A 20,453-nucleotide genomic window follows, 5' to 3' on the forward strand; every position below is an offset into this window, starting at 1 on the left:
TTGATATATAAGTTTGTTTATATATAAAAAATAGAAGCAGTGTATGATATAAAAATATAATTTAACTTTTTCCAAGAAATATTTTATAATTTGACTATATTTATGTGTAAAAAATTATATAAAATTTAATACATTAAAGTTCCTGTAAATAATATTATTAGCATTATCATCTGTTTCTCATATCAGTAAATTATACGTTGTGCTACCTGAGCCGTTGTATTCATTTTCGCATTAATAAAGAATCTATTCGGCTGTGCCTAAAGGGTCTAAATATAGGTACACACACCTATATATACCACCTAGCTAAAGCTACGATCTACTGGTTACTCGTACTGATATCTCTACCATTGCCGCATACCATTATCGCGGATGTGCTTTGGATTTGTAATTAGCGAGACTCACTGTAATCCCAAGCCCAGTAATCGCCAGCACCCGCCGTAGGCAGCACCGTGCTCCATGCCTCTATATGCGAGAACAGAAAGAAAAAAAGGAAGAAAGAGTAAAGAACTGAACCATGCGTCGATCGCTCGTATCAAAGATCCTTATACATTGTGTGTCTAGAAAAAAGAAATGAAATGCGCGCGCTTTTTCTAAAAGCTTTCTCAGTAATTTAAATACTTTAGAAACATTCGAGAGCGATTGTTGTTAAATTAAAATTGCTCTCCCGCAAACCGAGCACCCGAATATCAGGTGTTAACCAACCAAGTTTCTCTGCGCGGAATGCCGTGCAAAGTTGGATCACTTTGCCCAGATAACGATTCGCCGCGGGCATAAACTCTTGATTATCCAGTTTGAGACAGATAATGCGAAATGAGAGGTTTATCCTAATCTGTTTTATATTATGTTCTCCACTTTGTTTATTTATATTTATATCTTTTAATCTTTCTTCTATGAAAAAAATTTAAAAATAGTTAAAAAATAAAATTTCAAATACTGATCAGTATTTTATATATTACACTTTACTTTCAGCGATGTCAACTCTTACATTTTCATGATTGCATTCATTATATAATTTCCTATTTTTAACACCATTAATAATGTAAGTTTCGTTTATTTTATGCAAAGAAAAAATGTTTCTTTAATTTAATTTTGAGAATTCGAAGCTAATTGTTCTATTTTCTCGAGATCTTGATAATATCTGCTAAATAATTGATTGCTATTGTTCATTGAATATCTTGCTTAAAACTTGCATTTATCTTTTAAATAAAGCTTCTATATAATATATGCAACATATTAGTTTATCGATTTGTCTGTTTCTTCTTTTTTTCGTCTTCTTATAATTTGTACATTATTCTTTCTTTTTCACGAAATAGCAACATCAGTTTTTCGCGACATTTGTTAAGAAATCTTGATAGACTGATTATTTTGACCCTAATAAATTGTAAAGTCCCTTTTTCTTTGTGTTTCAGTCTTCATTTCTGGCTTCGCTATTTTATCTTGCGCGCCTGTAACACTCTCATTCTTTCTCTTCACCATCCCATTTTCTTCTTCCTTTTTCCTCCATTCGTTTCAACATGGTCATTAAGGCTGGAAATTACATTATATCGCGTATAACGGCTGTGTCTGTCAGGCAGGACGAGGACAATCGCGCCTTGCAAAAAGCTTGAGAGAGGAATTAAAATGAAATTGTCCTGGTTCCTTTTGCGAAGAGTCCTCTGTGAAGTTACGCGTTCTTCTGGACGATGTCTCAGTAGCGACAAAAGACTCGGCCGTGAGTTCGCAAAGACTCGCAATTATCAGCGAAGTAAGCCTTTGAATAAACATTCCATGTTGCAATCTTCGATAAAGGAAAATTGTTTATTCGGGGCATGAAGACATCCCTTTTCTACTATGAAACTCTCGACTCTTAACATCGAGAATTGCAAAACATTCATTTCATTTAGTACATTCGTTTATTGTATCGAGTGCTACGAGAAATATTTTAAATACTATTTACACAATGTTTTATGCGCGTTTTCTACGATTTTCTTTCAACGTGAAAAAGTTATAATACATAAACCATTAATCAATTGAAATGTAAGCGGCAATTTTCCGTATTTAGTTGTCAAAGATAAAGGAGAGAGATTTACATAAAACTCTATACAAAAGAGAGATTTTACCATTAAAATTAATTTACAGAGCAACATATATCATAAATATATTTTGAAACATATGCGAAGTAGTAGGAAATCCTCGAGAAGATAGTAAAATTATCATTAATGTATACGGTCGAGAATACTCCTTTTTGTGGACAAGGCAAAAGCTCGAGAAAACGCAGAATTTTATCTTAGAGAATAAATTGCAATTAAGGTAAATCCGGTATGTTGCTTATCCGTGAGAGAAACGTAATCTCGTTCTCCGCTATTAAATCTGTCGAGCGCACAGTCTTCTGAATTTTCTGTAAGAAAAGATCTATATCTCGACAATGCACGTTTTTGCAAATCACTATATATATATATAATTATTTAAATTTTGATTTAACTTTTTACAATAACGTATAATAAAATTCTTTCTATTTTTGTTAATAAAATGTCAGGATCTTAATATGCTTCTCTCTGTAATAAGCTCTTAAACATTTTTTTATAAATTACTGGTTATAACTTCAACTCTTATCTCACGACGATCGAGTTCTCTCTCAAACATTTCGAATGACAGACGCAAATATAACGAACAACTCTCGCATATTTCGCCAATCCCGTTCGCAACTGCCGAATCGCCTCCGTTAACGACTCCTTAGCGAGCGCACCTCATTAACGAAGAACAAGTCTGATTGTAATTATCGGTGAAACGTCTTGGAAACGACCTCGACATGCCCGGCTTCTCTAATTGCCGGTGGCTTAAAAGAGGGAAAAATCATTTCGGGACGCCATCTCTCGTTTCTGCAGCTGTCGGCAATTACGCCTCATTAGGCAACGCGCGTTTTCTCGCTGATACGCGTAAAAGTTAACAATGAGAAATATGCGCTATGTAGTTATTCAGGTATTTTATTGTCAATGACGACGATTAATTGGGCAGAGCACGAGAAAGAATGAAAGCGGCGTTGACCGAGACAACCGTGTGACATGAACTGTTTCCTACGTGACAGGGAATGCAAAATGTAAAAAGATAATGAATATTTGAAGGAAAGATTTGCCGTTTGCATGAACCTCGTGCGAATGATTGATATTGCATTTCATGAAACGCGATCTGCAATAAATTATCGGCAACTAAATCAAAAAATATAACTTGAATGTCGCGGATAGATTGTATATTAATAAAACGGTGAAATATAGATCATACTAAAAATAAAATCATAATAGTAAAACTGATTTAGATGGATGCAAATGTCAAAACTAAAATTGAATACGATACAATTTTAATAGAAGTGGAGCGCTTTTAATAAATCAAATCATTTAATGTTTTAAAATTAACAGATTTAATTATATATATAAATGTTTAGATAACTTCTACATTAAATATTGTAAAGTGGTAATATATAAAAAGTATCTTAAACATTTTTTATTTTTTTATATCTGCAAATGCTGACTACTTTGATTTATCATAATTTATTAATTATGTTTTATATATATCTTCAAGATCACGGGTGTATATATGTATTGCGCTTCAAAAAAACAGTAATGAAAACAATGAATATTATTTGCGGATTCGATTAAATTTTGTTCAATGCACACAAATAAATCCATAGAGATAATTTATATTCCGCATTTTCGTTGATCTTTCACTTCGTTTTATTGTATGCCATGTGTAACAATGGCATGATAATAGTTTATTCTTCCATGTTATTTTTAAAGATTTATTTTTATATAAATTTTGATTTGTTCCCCTTAATAATATTACAAATATAATTATAATTTCAAATATAATTTCGAGGAAACGCGTATAAATAATAATTTAATCCATATTAACCTAACATATCGTCCAATAGTAACATTATTAAATTAATAATCTCTAAACATACGTTAATGCTTATTATTATCGTATGACAACATATTATATTAATACTAATATAGTATTTAAAAAACTAATAGTAAAAATAATGTTAATCAAACTTAAATTGTTTCAGCAAAAGATAATATCATTTAATTATAATTAATTTTTAAGAAAATATAGATTATGTGGTATTAAGGATCAATTTACTAACCTTTTTCGCAGTATGCGCCCTCGTAATCGCCGGTGCGACATTCGCAGATCGGTCCGCTGTCCGTAGAGATGCAAATGCCACCATGCTGACACGGATCACGAGTCTCGCAAGCGTCTGTTATATTCATAATATTGCGTAAGGTCTGTAACAAACATCACATCATAACGTTATAGAAAATTATTTAATTTGAATTATCGAGTTATTAAACAAACATTCAAATAATAATATAAAATATTGTTTATTTTATTTTTATTTTACTGAATATTTTACTTTGTTATTGATAAACAATAAAATTATTTAAATTATCAATTACAATACTGTGCGAGAGCACTATATAAAGAAGATAATAAAAATAAGCACTAAACATGGTATTTCCATATTTGCAAGATAATCTAAAAAAATGGTATTATACGGAAGAAGAATTTTCTCACTCTTTATAATCAAATTATAATTAATTAAGCATATTAAGCATAATCAAATATAATTTTAGTAGACTAATATTCTACAAGTGTAATTAAATTAGTATGTAATACAATTAAAATCGCGAAAAATAAGTAAAAAGAAATACAGTAGCCTTACACAGTCCATTATGAAATTAAAAGTGTTATGATATATTGTATAACAATAAAATATTTTGTCATCTATAAAATAACTAAATTAAAAAGTATTTTTGAAAGGACATCTCGTGTATGACTGCAAACTCCCCCTATTATTGCGTGCTGCAATTTTCGCATCGTATTATTCAGCAGATTTCTTATATGGATATGCTACCTACAATAGTATAACTTCTTGAATCCGAGAAAGACTTGGTGTGCGAGAAAGAGAGATGAAAATACATATACAGGCAAAATCTTTTATTTTCTACAATACCTCCTGCGATATTTGCTGCAGCATTTCAAGCATTTCGATTGATGCCACTTAAATATTCAAGACAGCAATGCATCTAAGAAACTAATATATCCTGCATATTCTCATCGTTTTTGGAGCAAATTTGACATTTAACTTCCAATGTGTATGTGATGCCTTTCTCTTACTTGACGTCCATCAATACAAAGTGCAATATATATCAATACAAAGTGCAATATATATCTTGTTGTTAGATCTCCTTAAGTTTAATCCTCAAATACTGAAGCAAAGTATAGTTAGAATTTTTTTCGGGGAAGATGATACCGATGGATTGCATACGAGTAATTTTAAAGCAATATATGATATAAGAAATAAACAATTTATTCCTTTTCTTTTAATTATTCATGCAGAGCAATTCAAGACATAAAAAAATTGTCATATTATATTGTATATTAAGAGATCTAGTTAAGATTTATATAAGACTTTGAATATTTTTATGTATCTATTTTTTTTAAATAAATACTTCTCTAAATAATTTGTAAAATTTATATTTTTGACACATACTAGCATATTATTTTTCTGAAATAAATATAAATAATGTATTTAATATATATATGTTTCATAATATTTATTCGCAATATTCATCGCAATATTACGCAGCGAGAATTAAAGAGAAAGTAAAAAATAGTGTACTTTAACTTGAAGAATAGGTTCCGCGTTTCCTCAATTTACATTTATCTCTATTTCGCGAGCTTACGCGCCTTTCTCGTCGGAACGACGAGTAATAAACGAACGCAGAACGCATCGTCGCCGCGGTGAACATCTTTTTTTATGACTCATTTACCTTGACAGTGCACATCTTTAATGTCTTAACTTACTTCACATTATGCATCGTCGTGTTTTAAGTCTCGCAAACGAGATCTTTTATTCTCAGAAACCGACCACAATCGACTTTTATGAATGCTCTTTATACTATGAATAAGCAGACATTGATCCTGTTTTCAAAGTTCTTTTAACGTTGATCCATCTCGATTCGAATGTTCGTAATCAAATAGAAGCATTTGCTAAAATCAATGCAAGCTAGTTTTGCAGAATGCAAAATTCATATGTATAAAAGCTTTTGATATTCAGATTACCATGATTTTATTTTTATAATAGATTCTCTGATCAAATTATATTCTTTGTATTAAGAATTTCTTGCAACAATAAACACAATTTTCTTTAAAATATGGAAAATATGGAATTTATAAATTATAATATATAATATAATATAATATAGATTAAAATATAAAATTTTTATATAAAATATTATTTTTTAATATGAATATGTCTAATACAATATGGATAAAATATACGCGTGACGATTTAATTAAAAATATTAAATAATTGAATATTTTATCCAAAGCTGATATCTGTCTGGTACATTATAAGTCTCTATAAGACTTATTCATCACCATTTTATCATACTTATACTTTATTTCATTAAAAAGTGTAGCATTAAAACTCTTGACTACTGCTTTTTAACTGTGCAAAATAATTCAATAATTTATATTCGACGAATAAGCTCACACAATCTTGTTTATTAATTCTAAGTTTATATTTGAACTGGTGCAGTTGCTAAAAATTTTAAACTAGTCCTATGATATTCCATAATTTCATGGAGATCGGTAAAATATTCACATCTGGACCAATATTTCTGGCGAAGATGGAACATTCTTAACTTTCGCGAGAGCGGCAAGTCTAACTCGTGAATGAATTCATCTTCGCGCAACGAGCATTCGCAAATTCGATGAAGACAATCACGGAGATCTTGATCCTTGTCTCTCTCTCTCTCTCTCTCTCTCTCTCTCTCTTTTTTTTTTTTTTTATTTTTTTCTCTCTGCAAACTTCCGCCGAGAGTTCACGGTACATGCTTATTGAAGACAATCACGGAGATCTTGATCCTTGTCTCTCTCTCTCTCTCTCTCTCTTTTTTTTTCTTTAATTCATTCACTCGATGCAAACTTCCGCCGAGAGTTCACGGTACATGCTTATACGTGACCAGTCGATAATAAATATTTGAACTTCCACTCGTATTTTTAAAAATACTTTATAAATAGTAGCAGTATAATTTCTATCTCCGCGAGGAAATCACTCGTTAGCGTTTATAGCTAAATGCCGCTGTATTATTGTTTCTATTTCTTTGAAAAATACGACGGACTGTATAATCCATCGATCATTAGTAGCTTCTTCTTCATAGGTAATGAGTTGTTATATTATCTTTAGCTCTCGGGGACTCATCTCCGATTTTTTCCGTTCCAACGATTCGAAATTTTCGCAAGAAATTTAGTGAAGCAGTGCGGATGCACGTGTCGGGTCACGGGGTCAATCGCGTCGGTGCGCTCTATTATTGCGGCCAGGCTGGGATTCCACAGAGTTGGCAAATGGCCACATCGAAGGATACGGAATAGTAATTTTAGCGATGACGCGAAACGAAGGGTAACGATATGGGTTAACTCCATCGTGCATTAAATATACGAATAGGCAGCATATGCTCGGTGTTGCCAGAATTTGTACGATTATATTAAACTTTGACTCGAAAAGTACGCACGATATTGAAAAATGCCATTTTGTACATTCTTAAAACACAAAAAGTATTAGTTCGAAATAAAATAAATTACATTTATTCCGATATCATTCAGTTCGTACAAATTTTTGCTTGATATTGCATGCGTTTGAGATTGATTTTTTTCTTAATTATATCAAAAAATATTTATTATAGGAGTACATATACACGTTCTAAATTCAGATATCGCTAATAATATTTTAGTATAGTATATTAATTTTCATGTAAAGTTTTTCATGAAGTCTTAAAATCTTGCCCTAAATCTATTGTAGGTTCCTTTCTTTCGCGAGCTTTTGGCGCATTTGTGACATTGAGCACTTCTGTTTTAATAAAATTTTAATTTACAACTTAATTATATACAAAAACAAGTATAATGTTCAAAATGGCAAATTTGCCATAAACGATAATTTATCTTGATATTTTTTTCCAGAAAAAAATAAATTGCGAATTCAACAAAGCATCCGCCTTAATAAAAATAAAATCAGGCATTTGCAAAGCGGATCGTATACGTTTAGACGTATATCTGTTTAACTGTATATATCCTGTATATTCTACGCAAAGCGGAGGAGTAAAAGGACTTAGAGTAACGAATACACCCTGCACGAATACGGCCATCAAGCCTGCTTAACGAGTCGACCGCATTAATCATACTGGACCACACGGCGCAGCGGATTGTTAACGAGATTTCCTGCGAGAAAAGCTAATTGACGTCTAGTCGTGGCAAATTGCATTTTCGATACGACCCTGGCTTAGCCGTTTCTGACCTTCCTGCAGTTAGTAAATTAATACGGTTCATAATTTCGGCGAGAAAGAGAGAAACAAAAACCGATCAAATATATTAAACAAAGAATTAATTCAGATAAATATCATATAACTATATAAGTTTCGTATATTGAAATTAAATACTGCTAGAATAAAAAAATCAGTTTACTTCTCAAATATAAATATAATTCTATAAAATCATAAAACAGGAAGCTCTTATACATATGCACACATCACACATGTATGTTTATGAGAGAAAAAAAAAATATGTGTGTATATATAAATGATGATATATATATATATAAGAATGAAATTGTATCATATATACAAAAAAGCAAATTTTTAAATAAATTCATTGAAAAATTGAATACAAAGCTATTTTCACGCAACGTCAAAACTGTTAAAAAAACAGTGAAAGATCTACTCCGTGAATAATAATTTTCTAGCCACTATTTCATGAATCAGCCTCTCGAGACTACAATCATATTTCCTTCGAGATCAGTTGAAAAGTTGCAAATAATTTATGGAACGAGATTAATTAACTGCAATTAATCCAGCGTACACGGAATTTGGTGAGAACAAAAGCTGCATAATGTTTATGAACTATGCGCGGGGCATAGTTATGTAAGTATGCCCACCGCAGCGAGATGAAAGTATTCAAATAAATTAAGCAATTTAAGTTGATCGGAATTAAGCGTTGCGATTAGCCCATCTTCATGTCGACAATTTTCTACGCCCGCATGTATAACGGCGATCTACTGAAAAAAATTAGCATGCATGTGGATAATAAATTTAATGTAAAATTGAGTTTTATTTATTATATAACTATAAATAAAAAATTTCTTTGACATACCAATTGAAAATTACAAAAGCATGGTAAGAATTATGATAAAATAAAGGAAAACAATAATAAAAGATTCACAAATCTACAAGCAATAATGTATTAAGATAAAAAAAGATACTCCGCTGTTTAAATTATATAACTTATATTATTCGTTAAGAAAAATCACACGGGAAAAAGAAATTTGAAACTTTAAGAAGATATTCCTCTCGATAAAAATCGCTTTAGAATATAAACGAGCAACGAATGTACAACCTGTGCTTCTGATGAGTAAACAAAACAGATCGATTTTATATTAGTTTTAATTAAGTGTACTATTTGATTGCTGCAGAAATGCCAATTCGAAAGAATATTATGGTCGATGTTAATACATTTCCTCCGTCATTCCCAAGTGCGAGTCACGAACATTCTGTAAAAGGTAGAGCGATTACGTACGTGTCGCCACGAAGGATACAATTTTCGCGCGACACGAGTCATCGTGTCTCCTGAGTTTTATTTATTATATAACTATAAATAAAAAATTTCTTTAACATACCAATTGAAAATTACAAAAGCATAGTAAGAATTATGATAAAATAGAGGAAAACAATAATAAAAGATTCACAAACCTACAAGCAATAATGTATTAAGATAAAAAAAGATACTCCGCTGTTTAAATTATATAAATTATATTATTCGTTAAGAAAAATCACACGGGAAAAAGAAATTTGAAACTTTAAGAAGATATTCCTCTCGATAAAAATCGCTTTAGAATATAAACGAGCAACGAATGTACAACCTGTGCTTCTGATGAGTAAACAAAACAGATCGATTTTATATTAGTTTTAATTAAGTGTACTATTTGATTGCTGCAGAAATGCCAATTCGAAAGAATATTATGGTCGATGTTAATACATTTCCTCCGTCATTCCCAAGTGCGAGTCACGAACATTCTGTAAAAGGTAGAGCGATTACGTACGTGTCGCCACGAAGGATACAATTTTCGCGCGACACGAGTCATCGTGTCTCCGTGGACGCAACATCCGTGTCTTCAGGTGCAACGTGCATTCTTCCGACCGCGAAACGCGCCGCGAAATACGCTGAGGGAACTGCGAGCTACGGCAATTCTGATAAAGTCAGCGAAGAGGCTGACTTAGGTTAGCCACCTGTCAACTCGTCGACAGAAACTGAGGCGATAAATAAGACCCCAACTGCGAGAGCACGACTGCAGTTCTTCGCCGTGTGTGCAACTGCATCGGAACTGCATCGTGCTAAAACTGTACGATCCTATTCGGTTTTGACCACTGAAATACCAGATAGAGCGCGTACGCGACCTCGGGAGCATATAAACCAGATACGGAGATACACAGCTGATGCGAATAAGTCGCATCAAAGGAAACTCATTCGTTGCATTCGGCGCAGTTTACCGAATTAACAACCGCGATGGTTAACCGCGTTAGCATCAATAGCAGCACGATACGACCATCTCGCAGGACCGATTGCATAATACATTAGCTACTTCGTTAATTACCGCCGTTCTATAAACGAGCGACTCGAAAATTAACTCTGCCCCTGATTCCCGAAAGCATAGAACGATTGCATAGAGATAATAATAACAACATTAATATTAATTTTAAATCAAGAAAAAAATATTTCAAAAATTTAATTATATAAGAACTATAATGATCACCTCTTATCATTATCTACGACTTATCACGCGATACGATTACGATATATTATCATATAAGAAGTTAAAAGACAATTAAAAATATAAAGCAATTTAATGTAAAACAAAATACAATGTAAACAATTTAATACAAAGGTATAAAAGATGAAGTAAATTTAAGATATAAAGACACGAAGATGGTGTAATTTTAATGAGAAGAAAGAAAATGTGGATATCAGCATTTAAAATCTACGGTTTTACATTTGGTTAAATAAGCACACAAGAGTCTATAACAAAGTTTGACGTTGACTTTGACTAAATCGGAAAAGTCCGCAACTCTACTTCACTAAACTTTAAATCTTCCTATTAAACTCGGCCGATTTTCTGACGCGGTTCTAATAAAAATTCATATTAAAGTTCTGCATCTGTATTAAGTATACCTATGCAATGCAATTTTGCAACTGTTTGAAATGTTGCAGAACGTCTTACTAAAGCAACGTATTATTCCAACGACATCGAAATATGTTAATGTCAATCTGATATACAAATTTTGCAAAAGATATATTGTTCTGGAAAAAAATATTGAAATTTGGAAGCAATGTGTCGACAATGAATTCAAAAAATATATTCTTATCTTTATCTTTTCATAGATTTCTCACAGCCTAAATTACCTGAAAATGTATAAAGTATTTTAACAAATTATATTTTCATTTTTGTAAATAAAAGTAGCATTACAAACTTCATCTACCCTAAAAAAGTTTTTTAACGAAACGCACATTTTATTGCTAGTTCCAAATATTGTATATTCCAAACCTAATAGCAAATTGTGCTCAAAGAGACACGAGAAATACAGACACGTGTATATACTGTAATCATTGCTGAGATGTCAGGCGAGTGTTTCACAGAGTTTCTCGAAACGGTATAACAGCTAAACGCGATGTCTCGCGGTGTTTCGAGTTTCACCGAGCTTCGATACCGGTCTAGCCCCTCGAATTCGCGGATTTGTTTCCAGAGGCAGCCTTGTCGTCGGTTTCCATTAAGGAATACGTGGTAAATCTTTGGGCCCGCGATCCTTCACACACACGGCGATATAGCGAAAGTTTGCAAACCGATTCCGAGACTTGTCACGGAGTTTACGATATATATTCCCACCTCTTGCCGTGTAGTTTCCATCCAATTTCTGTGCACCGCCGGCACCTCGTTTCCTCGAGATGTTGCCGACGGTGCAACGAAATTTACCGGCCAGTCAGGAGACTCTGTGGAAGGGAATTTCTACGATAGTAAAATCGAATCGCCCGCAATATACGAATCCTACAAATTATCTAACCGTTGTTGCGCGCTCTGGTTTTAATAATTATCGATAGCACAAATATCATTTCAAGTCAAGTTAATGTGTTAAAAATTTACACAATATTCTCTAAAAAATTACATGTATTTTTATTATAAGATAGAAAAGCAAAAATATAATAGATTTCGTGTTAATAAATCTTTAGAAAGAGTTAATAAAGTAAACATAAAGGTGCTTTAAATTTGTATGAAGAGAAACTTGTGTTGGTAAGTAAAAGAGGATTAAAAACTCTCCTTACGACAAACTTTCAACATTTTAGTTATTGCTTAAACTTTATACAAATAGGATTGACATTTTTTTCGAGCATGCGCATTTAAGGCGACGTGATTTACCACAACGCAAACATTCACGAACCATCTTCATCTCCCTCATATTTTTTCCTCTGCAAAAATAAATGTATATTACTCTCTATTTCATTTAACCGTGCAGAAAAAAGAGATTAATAAACCATAAAGTAAGAAAACAAAGGAGAAAGGCGCGTTTTAAAAGATATTTATTTTTTACGCCGTAGTATTATAACAAGTTCCAAGTCCTATCGAAATGTAATTAAGCACATCGGTTACGCAGTCATTTAGCAGCCTCGGCGCGCGGTCATTATTATTAATTGGCTTTAACTATCACGCGCGAGAGAAGAAAGATAAAAGGGCTCGCCCAGCGTTGAACGAGGTCTCGCCCTGCGCTCTGTAAAATGCGGCCCAACCGTTACTCCTACATCGTGCTTTTTTTTCGCCATTATCCGCGCGCGAAGTTACGGAGGACTTGGTAGCATGTGAAAATTGTTTTAACGAGTTGCAGAGATTGCGGCGTGTAACAACCCATCCCCGTCTGCAAAGTACTTCAGCCGGAGAAATAACTGGAAGAGGCCGGAAGTTAAATACGTTTACCGCGGCCCATTACAGACTCTCGCGTTGAGAAAAGGCATATATTCGCCACTACTCCCTCTCCCTCCACCCCCCCTCCATCCCGTCGCATTTGATGAATATTACTGCCTAATATTACCACCGCTCCTTATCGTTTATTCTCTCGCCTTCGTCGAAAAGAAACGCGACGTTGAGAATCCAATTGCATATTAGATTTGATCGAGAAAATAATTCTTATATAAATTTTAGAGTGCACGGGTGACAGTTGGAAGAAATATTCGATTTAATTAACACAGTTATCTATATTATATATTTATTCGATGCTTTATTTTTGTTCTATTGCGCTCCGCTGTGTGCTACTTTTATTCTTAAATTTTACTTTTTTACTACTTTTATTCTGATTATAGAGACAAGTGCGAATGCTTCAGAGATATAAGGAATTCAATGCAATATAGAAGATCATTATCTGGATTTGTCGTTTAGCTAAATACTATATCCAATACTAAATATTTCTTCTCATTGTACTTGCCATGCCGTAATATTCCTTGAGGACTCCTGATTTATTTACCGCAAACGATCGATACGATTAGCGTTCGAGACGTTTGCTACGGAAAGAGAGACGGAAAATTTCCGAACAAATACCAGCTCCATTATTTCGCTGACATCTCATTGAATATTCATTCCGGCGTAGACGTGCCGCGGCATTTATACTGAATCCTTCGATCTGCGTTGTCAAAGGTAGGTCGATATAGAGTGATGATATGTATAAAACAAGTTTGAGAAATGATAATACAAGACGTATTTTTCAAAGCATTTTTATTAACATACATTGATACTGTATTAGTTTTAAATATAATATTATAATATTTATGCATTAGGGATATATTGTATATCATGGTAAATTGTTCTATCTTGATTTAAAATGTCTAACCCTCCATTATGATCGATCATATTGTGAAAGCCATAATTCATAAAAGATTTTATAAAAAAGAAATTTTTTTTATGGTGTACGCGCGTTAAAATAAATTAGTTTCTTCGCTTATTCTCGCTCAATTTCAATATTATTTTTTCGTATTCGTTAGCACAGATAAAATTGATAAAATTTATCATAAATTTGCTTTTCTATTATCGTTTATTAGTAAATAAATAAATTATTGAATTTATATGTATTTTATCTTTTCAGCGAAAATAAAGTTTATGACAATTCACCAAAAAGTTTACGGCTATCTAATTCACGAATCCTTCGGCATATTTTTCATAAATCTACCGTAGAAAATATTACTTATAAATGTGCATTTGCAACACACAAATTAATTAACTTCTGTGTCATACGGTGAAAAAAAATAAATATTCAATAATTTTTCACTTCCAGAAATATCTTAACGTTTAATAGGGCCGACATAAGTTTGCGGACGAACTTATTGCAGTGCCTACAAAAATTCTAATTACGATCAATCCTTTTTTCGCTCTCGCCTCGCGGTATCCTTATTCAACAGCGGTGTTCAACTTAGTTCTGTACAAGGCTCGGCCATATTACGGGCGTGATTACGAAAGTTGTCAACTTGATTAAACGTTTCTGCTTCGGCTAAAGTTGGCTCAAAGGGATAATCGTGTGAGGTGTCCGCCCGGAGCAATGCACTGGAACTTTCTTAAGCTGAACAGAGATTGGAAGAGACTCGTTTTTCGCGAGGGAAATTCGGCGATATTGTTTCAGTCACGGGCGCATCAGCACCGGCATAATTATGAGAGACTAACTTTGTACGTAAAACTTTAATTCCTTTTTCTGCGTCGAAGCGAGTCTTCTTCGAATTCTCGCTCTTTCTATTTTGTTGTTACACGATGTGCGCATTAACTCTACTCTATTTAATTATACCGAGTTAAAAATGTAAACGCTGTTACGTACGTAACAGCTTCTGGAAATTTTTAGTAAGTAGCGAGTAATATACTTGCAAGGGAAGAGCTTAAAGTAGTCCCTGTCTGATCGTGACGTAAATATATTTACTAAACAAGATAAAGTGGTGTTCCTTAATTATTAAATAGAAGTATTACAAAGTTGCTGATTCACGATTATTTAAGAACTATTGTTATTGTTGTTAAGGACTATTGTTACGAATCAAGTGACGCAGTATAGAGTTTATAATATATTCATAATTATTCGTTAGTCTTAATGAAAGTTTAAATAGCTGATAAATTACTGTATATAAATAGATTTAATAAATCTAATTAAATCTAATTAGATATTAATTATTAATTAATCTATAATTTAAGAAACATTGTATAATACATTCAGTATAATTTGTTTAGAATTGGAAATTATAAATTGCTGGCATATAATCAACTACAAGCATTAATCAATTATTGGTCAGTTGTATTGATATCATTTGGTTTTGTACAATTAATTTTTTAACAGTATTTACGTATTTTTCATTTTTTAAACATTTATTTGTAGCAGATTAGAATATTTTTAGATAATATACATATACAAAGAAAGATATATTTCGTCTAAATAAATTATTCGTAAAATCTAAAATCGAAACGCGAAAGATCTATACCTACGATCGACAATTATTACGCGCGACTCACGCGACAAGCTTAACCGACGAGATTTATAAGCACGGAAATGAAATCGGAAAATGAGCGTCACACCATCAGGGACGTTGTGACACGGATTCGGGGAGGCGGTAGAGAGGTTTAGACATCGTCGCCAACAGGGCCGGTTATTAAATCGCGCGGCTATAAATTGCCGCGCAATTTCCCGCAAAACTTAGTCAATTTCCATGAAAACGTGAATACTCTAGCAACTATTTATATATCCACGCGTACCTATATGGTACGCGCATTTCGGATTGCGCTTTAATCCACGGTTCCGTGGTTGATTTCCACGTGATTTTCAAACGTTCGCACTTCATCAAACTTCATTTGAAGATAATTACGATTCAACAACGTCAATTGAAAAGATAAGATATGTAAATTTTGCTCTTTTGCGTTTAACGATTGATTGTCATATCAACCATATATATAATGTGTATATACTTACAAATAACATATGAAATTTCTTATATAAAACGATTTATGATATTCAGAAGCTTGTTTATGCAGATAATTAGAGGTCTCAGAGGCCTAATCAGCCCGATGGATGAATTCAGATCTCACTTTAATGCGAGTTCTCGAAGATAAGATCCGTACCCGTGGGACAATGCCAGCGAAGGACGCTTCATTAACAGGTGATCGTAATGAGGCTCGCATCGTATCGACAACGATGCTCTCCATGAAGTCGTCTAACTTCATTTGACGATGTAATCATTCTCCTGGGACGGGACGGAACGGTGTAATATCGTGGGCACTGATAGCTCGCGAGGCAAGCAATATGGATACCGTACCTCACGTCGAAACTAACCCATTTTTTTCTACTGCAATGCGGCACGATGCAACCAGGTATTACGTTACGTTACGGTTCCTCGACCCACGCTATGATTAAATATCTCATCGTAAGTGCCTTTCCGTGTGAAGTATTTTTATTGCGCTTAACTTTTCAGTATGCCCAGAGCACTCTGATTTATCGGCGCTAGGAACAGACTTCCGAGTACAACTTTAACAAACTTTATATCGAGCGCGATGACCCCTCACGTTCAAGATTTTCTCCAGATCGACAATTATGATTTATACAAGTAATCTACCCATATGTTTAATATGCCTAAGAATAACTAATTTTTAATATATATACAGGGTGTCCCAGACCACCCGTATACCCCTTTTAAAATGAAAATAAATGGCTTTTATCAAAAATCGCAAATATTTTTTAAGTAAATCGGGTATGCTCTATCGAATAGTGATATTTTCAACTTTTGATTCCGACGGGAAATACGCCATCTGGACCGGAAGTTGAATTTTTTGAGAGGAACATAGTCAATTTTAAGGTAAATTTTAAAGTTGACAAAAGCACTTTTAGGAAAAACGTTTGATACAAAAGTTTCTTATTTTTTTTACGTACGATTCGAATCTGTAATAAAAAGTACCATGTTCCCCTCAAAAAATTCAACTTCCGGTCCGGATGGCGTATTTCCGATCGGGATCAAAAGCTGAAAATATCACCATTCGATAGAGCATACCCAATTTACTTAAAAAATGTTCGCGATTTTTGATAAAAGCCATTTATTTTCATTTTAAAAGGGGTGTACGGGTGGTCTGGGACACCCTGTATATATATACATTTCAAAATCTTTCTGTAAAAAATTTATAAAATTGCGCATAAAAGAGAAATTACATGAATGACATCTAAAAATGTGGCGCTTTATATGATTCTTATAAGAATTTGCAAGACAGAGAGAGCTTTTATAAATAAAATACAATATAATATCATTTATAAATATAATATAATATAACTATAAAGAGAAAGAGAGATATTAAAATATACTTATACGACAAAATGTAAAAATATAATTTTAAAGATAATTTTTTTATAACATAAAAATTTATATTGAACTAATATGAATTAAACGAAAAGTAAGACTACTATTCGCGAGTAAATACCACGTCCTATAAGAAATTACAAATGTCATCTCTACACGATTAATACGGCAGTTAAAGCAAAATACGGTGATTCATCTCGGTATGACAATGTCACACCTTTTTGTGAATCTATCTTCCTCATAGACCTTATTAAATCACAATCATCTTTATCCTCAAATGTGTAGATTACGAGAACTCTCTAACATAGGATTCGCGCGACGGCACGTCATTGTACTTGATTAATGCCAAGTGATAGAGTCCCGCGACTGCGTTACGATCGGCTGTTAATCGAGCGTCCTTTAAACATTAGCTTATCGTTCGATCCATTAAGATTGAAATGATTAGAGCACGGTGTCTATATCGCCCACCGTATTATCAAAGTCCACGCCAAGGTATCCTCTGTAACCTGATCGTTCACTAATTAGGCCTTCGAGCCTTCTAATTTGCAGCGAACTCGAAGCACGCGAACAGGGATCTTTGTTATTAATCCGCCCGCGCCCGCGTTTTCAAAAATATCTGTTTGACCTGATCTTCATGATAAACTTTAGGAAATTTTATTGATCCAAAACTCTTGATTTAGCATTTACGAGTCGATTAACAATTTCATCGAGTTCTTTCGTCTCGTTTTAATTAGCAGCTTCAATTTAGTTAGAATCTAACCAAGAGTTATTATAAAAGGAGATAAAAATTTACTATAAATAAGTCTCGATTAATAGCACGCACAAGTGATAAATATTTAATTACGAAAAAAGTTTTTTTTCTAAATTTAAGAAATTTCACGTAATTCTCTAAATCATGGGTAACAAATTTTATTTACTTAATTCATTTAACAGATAATAATAATAAATTTAAATTTAAACTTGATAAACATTAACTTGATAAACTGATAAACATTACCAAATTGCATAAAAGTATAACTATTAAATTCAAAACTCTGTCTCATATTTCTTGTTTTATGTAATATTTGGTAAAAAGCACAACGCGTAGAATGAAACAACAGCGTTTCGTTCGCAACAGGTGCCGAACGTGTAATCTTTACGACTACACGGAAAATATATGCGTAGCCTGCATGTATATTCGTTTAGCATGGTCCTACGATCTGACAATATATAGGTCAGACTGATCATTATTGGCCAACTTTGCTAGAGGTAGGTAGATACGAGTCGCAAATATTTCATTTCTTATCTATCGGCAACATGCAATACATTATGCTACAATGTCGACGTGCGGTATCGCTATTTGTATTCTTTTGCGACTAGAATTTCATGGATACTCCCGAAAGATCGAAGGTAAAATATACGAATACGTACAACTAGTATTTCACGTAATCGCGCGTTTAGTTGACACCTCGATGTAGTAATACACTTTCGAATACATCGTGGCATATATAATAATAGAAAATACATTTTAGATAAATGGAGATGTAGGTCGGGAAATCTGTAGAATATATTGATGAAAATTGAATATATTAATAAAATTATCATAAATGTCTAAAACATATTTTAATTTCTCTAATATATACAATATATACTCTAATATATACTTGAAATATTTTTGCATTAAAATATCTCAGTTATCAATTCTCTCTAATGGAATTATATGACTTTCTTTATATAAATTAATTTTATTCTTTTAATTAAATTAAAATAAAAAATTTTAATTAAAGAAGAGAGATAATAGAAAATAATGACCATAAAAAATAAGAAAAAAATTAAATTACAGCCAAAAATTTTTCTTTTCTTTTCCTTTCGTACAGTATAAGTATAAAAAGTATTAAAATATTTTAAATAAATGTATATGACATAAAGACGTCAAATATTTAAATTAAATAAATCATGATATTGATTTATTATCGTACTTGCAGTGTGTGTAATTTATAATAAAATAATTTAGTTTTTGTTTGAAGAAAATTAAATTGCAAGGTAAAATAAAATATAGAATTTTATTTAAAATTAATTCAATTCTTTGAATTGCAGCTTGTCGTCGTTTAAAAGCGACAAGTTAATTTCAGTAATTTTGACAAAACATGTCTCGCGTACATTCTACTGCATGTACGTGAAATGAGCATCTCATTTGACGTAGATACGTAAACAATAATTATTTGCTAGAGTTCTGATGAAAATGCTGCTTTGCTAGGCGCTTCAATAGGTCAAACGTAAAGGGAATCAAATACGGCAAGCACACGAAAGGGCAGAGATGATAGTTACATACATGGAACGTTGAGGGAATATGTACATGTAACGGGAGTGACGCAGCTAAAGGTAGATCTAAATTGAAGCACGCACGTAGTGTAACAGTATGAGCGGGCACGTACGTTTTCCGCTTAAAAGCTTCCCTTGTTTAAACTTTCGCAACTTCTCAGCGCGTATACATGTCTTAGAGCTATTACATTTTGCCCAGGTATAAATTTCTTTATAATTTTGCAAACAGTCTTCTCATAATAAAAAAAATCAGATTACATGTCATCTTTCATTACAGTCGTTCTATTTCCAGCATCAATTTTCTTCTGCTCTCTAATCAAAATTAAAATAATCATCGAACTAAAATATTATTAAAGCAAAATTAATGTGTAAAATTAAGCGAAGGGACTGTTACGTAATATGATTACTATTCTACCTCACAAACAGGAAACACGCCATACTTAATGTGATTATTGTTTATCTAATAGAGGAAAGATTGCTACGGAATATTTAAAGCACTATGTCTAACAAAAGCCATTTAATATTTTTAGAGAAAAGAAGGGCGCAATTTAAACGTATTTATATATTATATTTACAACACGCCATTGATTATTGTTTATCTAATAGAGGAAAGATTGCTACGGAATATTTAAAGCACTATGTCTAACAAAAGCCATTTAATATTTTAATATTTTAGAAGGGCGCAATTTAAACGTATTTATATATTATATTTATAT

The 20,453-nt window shown here is 32.6% G+C and overlaps 1 protein-coding gene across 1 annotated transcript in view; it reads right to left on the minus strand.

Moving 5' to 3' along the window:
* The window catches only part of LOC115234837 (neurexin-3b), a 216,918-nt gene that overhangs the window by 120,270 nt on the left and 76,195 nt on the right, over positions 1 to 20,453 (minus strand). Inside the window, exon 3 of the mRNA XM_029806185.1 lies at positions 4,121 to 4,262. Coding sequence (XP_029662045.1) covers positions 4,121 to 4,262 — 142 coding nt within the window. The remainder of the gene's footprint in view (positions 1 to 4,120; positions 4,263 to 20,453) is intronic.

This window comes from Formica exsecta, unplaced genomic scaffold (assembly GCF_003651465.1).
Source record: "Formica exsecta isolate Colony F162 unplaced genomic scaffold, ASM365146v1 scaffold21, whole genome shotgun sequence".
NCBI classification, from domain to species: domain Eukaryota; kingdom Metazoa; phylum Arthropoda; class Insecta; order Hymenoptera; family Formicidae; genus Formica; species Formica exsecta.